Genomic DNA, 9,257 nt, shown 5'->3' with positions numbered 1-9,257 from the left:
GCCGGGGGGGGGGGGTGCATGGGGGAGGGACCCCACCCGGTACCCGGTACTGTATCGGGAGGGCGGAAACCACCTAGCGATGGGGACAGGGGATGTCAGTTGCAGGAAGCTGCTTCGGCTCCACAGCCAATCTGGCCAGGCTGCCACTGCTTCCCGCCTGGGTGTGGTTTTCCGGTCACCGGCCCCAGTGCGGTCCCTCCGAGGTCCCCTCACTTGAGTCCCAGGCCTTGGTCTTCGCTCAGGAAAACGTTCAGGCTGTGTGCGCGCAGGCAGCTTTGCGAACTTCTCGGCTTCTGGCTGTGCGTGCCTGACTTGCAGGAATATCTGCCCCCTCGCTGGTGGGGGGCTAGGGGCAGGGCACTGGGAGCTTGGGAGCCAGAGACCCCTGGGGGGAGCCAGAGACCCCTGGGGGGCAGAATTCCTTGAAGGGGGCCCTGCAGTAGGAAGAGGGAAGGGGCGGGCGGGGTGGGCCACGGTAGGGCCAGGCCTTGGGAAGGGGTGGGAGGGTGTGCGCGGAGCCCTGCAGGGCGTGCCGGGCGCGGCTCAAAGCCGCCTGGTTGTCTAAACGCACAGTGAACCCAGGGACGCAACCCGGCGCACAGCAGCCCTCAGGCCTGGGGGCGGGGCCTGGAGGGCGTCCCTCCCGCGCGGGGGCGGGGCCTTGGAGGCGCGGGGGCGGGGCCAGAGGGGCACCAGTGCGCAGGCTCAGCCCGCAGTGGCTCTGGCGTCGCAAGGCCTGCGGCGGCGGCGGCGGCGGCAACGGGACGGGGGCGCGGACGTGAGTGCGTGCGCGCGGCCGCCGGGGGTCTGGGGTCGAAGGGCCGCGGGCCGCGGGTCGGGGCGGCGTGGGGCGGCGGCGGCGCGCCCCAAGGCCGTTCTCGAGTGCGAGCCCGCCGGGCTGCGTGCCGTCACGTGGGCGCGCGGGCTCGACTCGCCGGCGCGCTCGCGCTGGGTTCCCCTGCGGTGCCGCGCGTGCGCGGGGAGGCTCAGAGAGGCGCGCTCTTTTTCTCGAGGTCACACAGCGCGCGGGAACCCCGCGGGCAGCGCTGGCCCGCGCGCCGGTTCGGGTTGTCTGAGCACCAGAGGAGGGGCGCGCCCCTGGCCCTTCGCCCGGGTGGGTCTGGGGGCTCCCTGGTACACGTCGAAATGCGCCTGCAGCACGGCGGGCAACCGGAAAAGCTTCCCGACGCCGCCTTTCCTATGATTCCTGCACGTTTTAGACTCGCGGTGACGTGCTCGTGCGACATAAAACGTACCATTTCAACTGTTGTCAGTTGTATTCAGTGGCTTCCATCCCTTTTAGTGGCTTGAATCCTGGTTTGGTCCTGAAGGGGGAGGGACTAAGAGACAGCTTTGTCACTGCAAATGTCAGACTGTCACTCAGAGGGTGGCGCACCGGCCCCCAGCCAGGCGTGCAGCTCAGGGAATTCCCGAGAGGAGGGTCCCGCAGGGAGACAGCCGGGGTCAGGATCGGGCGCAGCGCCCCCTGCCCTCTGGCAGCCTCCCTCTGGAAGAGGCCTGTTCCTGGGCCTGGCCCGGACTTGGGCAGGCGCTTACCTGTTCACAGGTCCCGGTGTCCAGAGTCACAGGTCCCACCGCTTGCTTTTGCAGGGCACGAGCGATGGCGCCCCATCTGGTGCAGCCGGGGGGCCGCTTCTGGCGGCAGGCGGCGCGCACGCTGGCAGCCTCTGTGAGGCCCAGGACGTGGGCAGGGACTCCCAGGGTGCCCAGGCTGGGCAGCCCGCTGGGAGCCGCGGCCACCAGCCCCTGGGTCTGCAGAGGCCGCTCTTCCACGTCCGCGCGTGCCCCGGAGGTGATGCTGACCCGGGAGCGCTACCCCGTGCGGCGGCTGCCATTCTCCGTGGTGTCCGGGGAAGACCTGGCAGCCTTTGAGCGCATCGTCCCCGGGAGGGTCATCACAGACCCAGAGGTGCTGGAGGCTTCGAACGTGGACTGGCTTCGAACTGTCCGAGGTGAGTGAGGGTCTGCGCACACCGTGTTCCTCAGGAGGACGGCGTGTGCGCTAGCAGTGACGCAAGATAAGCCAGGGGTGAGCTTCAGGTGGAGGAGCACGGGGTGACTGTTACATACACCTTTTTTAAAAATAATACTTTTTATTTATTTTTGAGAGAGAAAGAGAGAGACAGAACGTGAGTGGGGGAGGGGCAGAGAGAGAGGGGGAGACAGAATCCAAAGCAGCTCTGGGCTCCGAGCTGTCAGCACAGAGCCTGACTCAGCGATCGAACCTGCAAACCATGAGATCATGGCCTGATCCGAAGTCGGACGCTTCACCGACTGAGCCGCCCTGGAGCCCCAGGGCTTCATGTATATTTTTAAGGTTATTTATTTTGAGAGCGAGTGAGCGAGCATTCATGCAGGGGAGGCACAGGGAGCATCATGACCTGAGCTCATATCAAGAGTCGGACACTTAACTGAGCTACCCAGGAGCCCCAGGGCTTCATAACTTTTTTAAAAAAATAGTATGTATTTGAAACGGAAGTTGTCATTAAATATCTCACCCAAACGTTAGACCACTTGCTCACAGGTAACCCCCAGAAACTTCAATGAGCACCTCACCGTGTGCCTGCTCTGAGTGCGAGGCCGGGGTCCCAAATGTGAAGGTGGCCAGGGGCACGAGCGGGGCGGGCTGCACACCAGGCAGCTAGCGCAGGCGGTTTTCTCGGGCCTCAGGGAGCCACCTGGAAGGGTGTCCTGGGGCCAGAATCGCCAGTGCAAATCCCTGAGCAAGGCCACGCTTAGCGTGCTTGCGGGGCCGAGAGACCTGTGTGCAGCTGCGGTGGGCTGGGGAGGGAGGTCCGAGAGCGAGGGACTAGGTCGTCGAGACCTCGAGGGCCCTGTGAGTCCTGGCTTCTCCCTTGAGCGGATGGGGAGCTACTAGGAGGCCCTGCGGAGAGAGGGGCCCGTGGCCTGACTGTGGCAGCTTTGTGGGCACAGGCTTTCACGGCCCAGCCAGGGGAGCCAGGAGGAGAGCGTGAGTCTTCAAGGGGCCGTCAGGTAAGATGGTGTCGGGGCTTGGGTGTGTGTGGAAGGAAGAGTCCCAGACCTGCTGACGGCCAGGTGGGGTGTCAGAGGAGCAAGGAGGCAGGGCCCCTTGGCCTCAGCAGGTCCCAGAAGCAGCTGTCCGTTAGTCCAGTACAATGGGAGGGGGAGCCGGTCTCGTGGGGCAGGCGGGAACCTGGGTCTGGACGGACCAGGTGGACGAGCCCAAGGTGCCTGTTGGGGCGTGAAGCCCTGGAGTCCAGGGCAGAGTCCATCACCAGACCCGAGGCTGGCGACTCTGTGGCCAGTGGGGCTGAGCAGGTGAGGCCGGGGACGAGGACAGACATGGGGTGTGTGTTCTAGAGCCCCTGAAGCTGTGGGGAGGCATGGGTCGCCAGGTCAGGGGCAGCTGCTGTGTTAGGGACCAACCTGCTGGGGTCTGTCTGCTGTGGGGCACCTGGGAGCTTGGGGGTGTCTGCTGTGGGGCAGCTGGGGACACGGGGGTCTGTCTGCTGTGGGGCAGCTGGGGACACGGGGGTCTGTCTGCTGTGTGGCCAGGCGGGTGCCTCTGTCCTGCAAGCCAGGTGGCATCCGCAGTTAGGGAGAGGAGCCCGCGGCTGCCAGGAGCCGGGATGGTGGAGTGTGAATGTGGCAGGAAGGCTCAGAAGCCGCAGGAAACAGCTGCCCCAGCGAGAACTGGGCTGCCCGGGGCTCCCAGCCGGGTGAAGGCGCTGCTGGCAGGTGCCAGGCCGGATGCTGGCTGTGCTGGACGTGAGGCAGTTTGCCCGCAGGGATGCCCCTCCCACACACCCCCGGTGTGCAGAGCGGAACACTGCCTCAGCCCATGTGCGGCTTTTGTACGAGGCTCCCCTTTGCTGGCTCGGGCTGTTCCGGGGCTCCTTCCATGCAGACACCCCTCTGCTGCATTCCTGGGCCGTCTCCCTGAGTTGTGTCTTTGATGATTTTTCTGCGCTCTGTGGGTGCGGTGCCTGCTGCTGACACATTGGAGCATTTCTTTCCCACGTGAGCAAGAAGTGTCCCGAGAAAGGGTCATTTCGTCTGTTTTCACTCTCGGTGCCCACAGCGGGCCCTGGCACACGGAGTGGGGGGTGGTGGTGGCAGTCAGACACCATTGGAAAGCCTACAGTAGGTGGCTGAAGCCTGCAGGGTCCTCACGGGTGACCAGGCTCCCTGGACTGTGCCGTCCCAAAGGATCAGCACTGCAGGACAGACATAGGTTATTTGAGGAAAACTGAGAAAGGGCTTTGAGAACCACAGACGTGAGACAGGCACAGAGGAAATCCAGACGGCAGCCCCACGGCTCTGGTGTTGACGGGGCCCTGGGCTGAGCTCCGAGCCCGCCTTGGCTCTCCACAGACGGGGAGGTTTGCAGACGTGCAGACTGAACGGCTCGCTAAACAGAACGAGAAAGCCCACGTATCTTACAGATAGAGAGCTCATGACCTTGGTGGATGAGACTGGCATGTGACAAAGGTGTAGGAAGCATGTTTATTCTCCAATTCGAGGAGGTGACTCACAGCAATCAGCTGCTAGAGAAACAGAAAATAGCAGAAGAAAAAAATGAAAGAATTGGAACAGAAACAAATCCTCCCTGAGCGGAGGACAGGGAGATGCTGATGGCGCGGAGGGCCCGGTAGGAAGCCTCGCGGGAAGCTCGCTGCCCCTCCCGTCGCTCTCCCGGGCAGAGGGGCCCATGTGGGGAAGCATCCTCTTCTGCCCCGATGGACGTGTTATTCGGGTGATCTGGTAGCCCTGTGTTTTCTCCATCACACTGACCCCCTTTCGGATCCCGGCTCTGCCTGCCACCCCTCCTCCGGGGGCACTCTTCTCCCCTGGGGGTGGGTGGGTCACGAACCCTCCCGAGAGGGACATCAGGAGCCAGGGCGGGTAGCGGAGCTGTGCCTGAGCCCACTACCAGACCAAGAAGAGTCATCTGTTCCCCACCCACTCTGTTTTCTCCAGCTGAAGGCTGAGAGCGGACAGCCCGAGGGGGCGGAGGCTTTCGGCCTCTCCTCTTCTCGGTCTTGTCTGCATGGAAGCCTTGCCTGCTTCTTTTCCCCCTTTCTGTTCCTCTCAGGAAAGCCCTCAGTTGTGAGCCTCCACACAGGTAAGGAAGAAAGGATACCAGGGCACAGCTTGGTGGCAGTCTGTCTAAAGATGCCCCCGCTTCCTCCCGGACGTTCTGAAAGCAGGCGCAGTAATAAGCCAGCAGCACCTCCATAGCTGTGTCCCCCTGGCCAGTGTCGTGAGGTGCTCACTGCAGTCCCGAGGCCTCCTCGGGGCCGAGGGCCAGTGGTGTGCTGGGGATGGCTTGTACTGGCTCCGGAGAGCCAACTACCGAGAAATTGTTAGAGGGGCACCTGGGTGGCCCAGTCAGTGAAGCGTCTAACTCTTGATCTCAGCTCAGGTCCTGATCTCAGGGTCGTGTTTTGTTCCTCACTAGGCATGAAGCCTACTTTAAAAAGTTGGTAGAATTTTGTTTCAAGCCAGTTGTAAAACATAGCCAGTACTAAAAATTAAGTTATGTAGATGTACAATTAAATTACATTTAAAACAAGGGTAATAAAGGAGCACTTGGGTGGCTCAGTCAGTTGAGCATCTGACTCTTGATTTCGGCTCAGGTCATGATGCCAGGGTTATGGGATTGAGCCCGTCTGGCTCCATGCTGAGTGAGGAGCCTGCTTGGGATTCTCTCTTTCCTCCTCTGCCCCTCTTCTCATGTGGGCCTACATTTTCTGAAAAAAAAAAAAACAAAAAAACTTACCTTTTCCCCAAAAAAACACCAAAAAACTAAACCACAGCCAGATCTCGAAGCTCCACGATGAGCCACTGACCTAGGAGGATGCTGTGCGAAGCCTTCTGCCTTTCTGAAGCCCCCTCACCTACTTTTATGCTTCGACAAAGTCAAAGGGGGCAGAGAGAAGCTTGGCCGTCCTAGGGAGGCAGTGGTCGGGAACACCGGGGGGCTGGCACGGAGGGGCTCCTGCTGGCCGCGTCCGGGCAGCAGATCAGGCGCGGCAGCAGAGAGCTGGTGCGTAAGCTGCTGCATCCAGTAAGAGCCCCTGAGATGCCACAGGTAGGATTAAGTAAATATGAGAGGGAAGGACGACCCCTCCTTGTGCTGGGAAGTCAGCTGATAAAGCAGGTGGAGGGATGGATGAGAGACGTGGCCGCTTGTCAGCCATCCGGAACCTCTTCTGGCAAAGACAGGCCCGGTGCCCCCTGGTGGCGGAGGCGTGAGCCTCGAGTGTCGCAGCACAGGAGACTTACAACTGCAGAGGGAAACACAAGCCCGGCGGGTGCCCCTTGCCTGGGGCCTGGGCCTGGACGTGGGTCCTGGGGTCTCCCCCAGCCCCCTGCGGCCTGAGACGTGATCCATTTTTGACACCCTGCTCTTGTCCTTGAGGTTTGTGGCTTGGTGGTAACTGTGTTCCTGTGGGTCGCCTGCCAGAGGAACGTTCTGGGAGGGGAGCCTGAACCTGCCCTCTGTGTGTGATGTGCCCCTTGGCGTTGCAGGGAGCAGCGCGGTGCTGCTGAAGCCACGGACATCAGAGGAGGTGGCCCACATCCTCAGGTACGAGCTGCCCCGGCCAGGGCCTCACCCGCGGGCAGGAGCCCACTGGGGGGCACACCTCAGGGCGGCGGATCCGCCTCTTTGACGGCTTTTCGTCAGTAAACTATCGGATTTGTTCTAGAACAATTGGGAAACAGACAGCCCTAAAGAAAAAAAGCAACTGCTGTTTTCCCTCCGGAGGTAACCGCCAATGACATTTTGTTTCATCTGCCCTGGTGTGGTTTCTGACTGTTACCGTGTCCAACCTATGATGTGACGCCTTTTCCCGCTCCCCCGTTTGGCCATATCCACGCCTGTTTCCAGGCGCTCATTGTTCTCCCACGCCGGTTTTGAGGTTGAGGTATAATTGTATCCTGTTAGCCTGCGGCGGACGTCACCGTGGTTTGATAGTTTTACCCGTTAGCAAGTGGTCCTGTGGCTACATGTGGTCCCCGTGTGTTCCGGACTGTTCCTGCAGCATCTGTTTTCCCCGTGGGTATGTTCCATCCACAGGACTGGTGTATGGTATAAGTGGGGGCTTGTACCTCTCCATCCCTCCCCCCCCCCCGCCCCCGGCAGCCTTCTGTTCTTTGTCTTTCTGTTTGTTTGGTTTTTGGATTCCACATATAAGATCATATAGTATTTGTCTTCTTGCATCTGACTTAGTCCGTGTCCTGCCCCCAAGCACACCCATGCGGTCTCCTCCACCCCACTTCTTTTTTTTTTTAATTTAATTTTTTTTAAAGAATTTTTTTTAATGTTTTATTTATTTCTAGGAGAGAGAGAGACAGCGTGAGCAGGGGAGGGAGTCAGAGAGAGAGGGAGACACAGAATCTGAAACAGGCTCCAGGCTCTGAGCTGGCAGTCAGCACAGAGCCCGACGCGGGGCTCGAACCCACGAACCACGAGATCATGACCTAAGCGAAAGTCGGACGCTTAACCGACTAAGCCACCCAGGCGCCCCTTAATTTAATTTTTAACGTTTATTTATTATTGACAGAGAGAGACAGAGCATGAACATGGGAGGGGCAGAGAGAGGGAGACACAGAATCCGAAGCAGCTCCAGGCTCTGAGCTGTCAGCACAGAGCCCAATGCAGGGCTCGAACTCACAAACCGTGAGATCATGACCTGAGCTGAAGTCAAGAGGCTTAACTGACTGAGCCACCCAGGCGCCCCACCTCTACCCCCCTCCTAATGCATGAGGGCATGCACCCCACATGTGCTCTGCAGTTTACCGGCCCCCCGAAGCTGCCAGAGAGCACAGAAGGGCTGTGCACTTTTATGCTCATGTAACTAAGGCTTCAGAACAGCCTCAGCAGTTAGCGCACATGGGGCGCATGCACACTCATGTCAGCTCGTTGTGGGGGGCTCGTCACCTCGCAGGGCGGGTCATGGGATGCGTGTGCACAGACCCTCCCACGGGCAAGTGCGTTCCTTCTCTCACCCACACCCTCTGGGCCCTGCGCTTAGGTCTTTGCAAAGTTGGAGACTGGCCGTGGATGGGGTGCACCTGTGACGGGGACGTGTGTGACGCGTGGTGGGCGGAGGTGGGCAGGGTGGGAAGGAGCCGGGCGCTGGGAGCTGTGTGGCTCTTGGGGAAGAGCAGGGGTGCGGCGTGGCCCTCATGGGGCGCTAGGGCCTCACGTGCCACCCCGTCTGGGATCTAGGAAAGCGCCAGCCTCGTCGCTCAGTGAGGTTCTGTGACAGACATGGGCCTCTACAGATGTGTCCCACGTAGGGACCCAGGAGGCTCCCCACTGAGGCCACAGGCAGGAAGAGAGGGTCCGGAATCAGGGTTTGGTGCTGACCTGCAGGGATAGTGCTGTGGGTGTGGGGAGAGGGCCCTGATGACCCCTGTGCTTGTCCCAGGTACTGCCACGAGAGGAACCTGGCCGTGAACCCGCAGGGGGGAAACACGGGCATGGTGGGGGGCAGCGTGCCCGTCTTCGATGAGATCATCTTGTCCACCGCCCTGATGAACCAGGTCATCAGCTTCCACGATGTGTCCGGTAAGCCCGCCCTGCCCTGGGTGCCTGGATTGCAGGTCTGCGGCTGGGCCCTGGGAGCCTGGCTCTGTGCGCCCAGCCCTCTGGGTGCGTCTGCCATGGGGAATCGTTCGGCTGGCCGCTCGGATGGGCCGTGCTGGGGCTTTGCGGTGAAGGGGAGGGCAGTGAGCCTCTGAGACTCTGGCATTTTCTGGACAAGGTGGACCTTTCTGCCCTTGTGAACGTGGCACCCCGTCTGAGCACAGGCCAGTGTGCAAGCACTGGGACCCCCGGGGCGTGTCTGTCCAGCAGGGCACATGGGACGGGTCATCACCTGTGCTGGGGTCCCGGGCACCCCCCCGCCCCGTCAGCACCACGCAAAGCAGACAGTCCTCAGATTTGTCATGTGTCCCTGGTGGGGATACCCCCAGCCGTGAACCCCCACCTTGGAGTAGTGCTCAGTGCTCTCTCTCCCTCCCACACGAGGGTGAGCGTACATGAGCGTTTTCTTCTCTGTTTTTGCCCACCAGTTTTTCTTTTGCAGGGTAAATCATAACAGGAACTACTGGGGGCCCGGGGGGTGGGGGGTGCAGGACACGCTTCTTTTTCTTGCCCAGGTTCTAGAGGGATGACCCTTTGGGTGGCTGACTCCACGGTGGGTCCTTGCTCCTTGGGGCCTGGAGGCCCCCCCCCGCGG

The 9,257-nt window shown here is 60.9% G+C and overlaps 1 protein-coding gene across 4 annotated transcripts in view; it reads left to right on the top strand.

The window, feature by feature from the left end:
* The first annotated feature begins 704 nt into the window (after window positions 1-704).
* D2HGDH (D-2-hydroxyglutarate dehydrogenase) overlaps window positions 705-9,257 on the top strand; it is a 26,317-nt gene continuing 17,764 nt past the window's right edge. For 2 of the 4 annotated variants that reach the window (XM_039228641.1, XM_039228640.1), the window contains exons 1-4: window positions 705-778; window positions 1,612-1,973; window positions 6,538-6,595; window positions 8,445-8,584. In XM_039228641.1, the coding sequence (XP_039084572.1) occupies window positions 1,622-1,973; window positions 6,538-6,595; window positions 8,445-8,584 (550 nt within the window). In that variant the 5' untranslated portion in view covers window positions 705-778; window positions 1,612-1,621. Of the gene's footprint in view, window positions 779-1,611; window positions 1,974-6,537; window positions 6,596-6,719; window positions 6,776-8,444; window positions 8,585-9,257 lie in introns of those variants that run through there. The other 2 variants (XM_039228642.1, XM_039228643.1) reach the window with 2 other exon arrangements.

The sequence above is a fragment of the Hyaena hyaena genome, unplaced genomic scaffold, assembly GCF_003009895.1.
Source record: "Hyaena hyaena isolate Hyena2069 unplaced genomic scaffold, ASM300989v1 scaffold_31, whole genome shotgun sequence".
Taxonomy (NCBI): Eukaryota; Metazoa; Chordata; class Mammalia; order Carnivora; family Hyaenidae; genus Hyaena; species Hyaena hyaena.
Note: the sequence above shows the minus strand (reverse complement) of the source record. Positions and strands in the feature narration are given on the sequence as shown.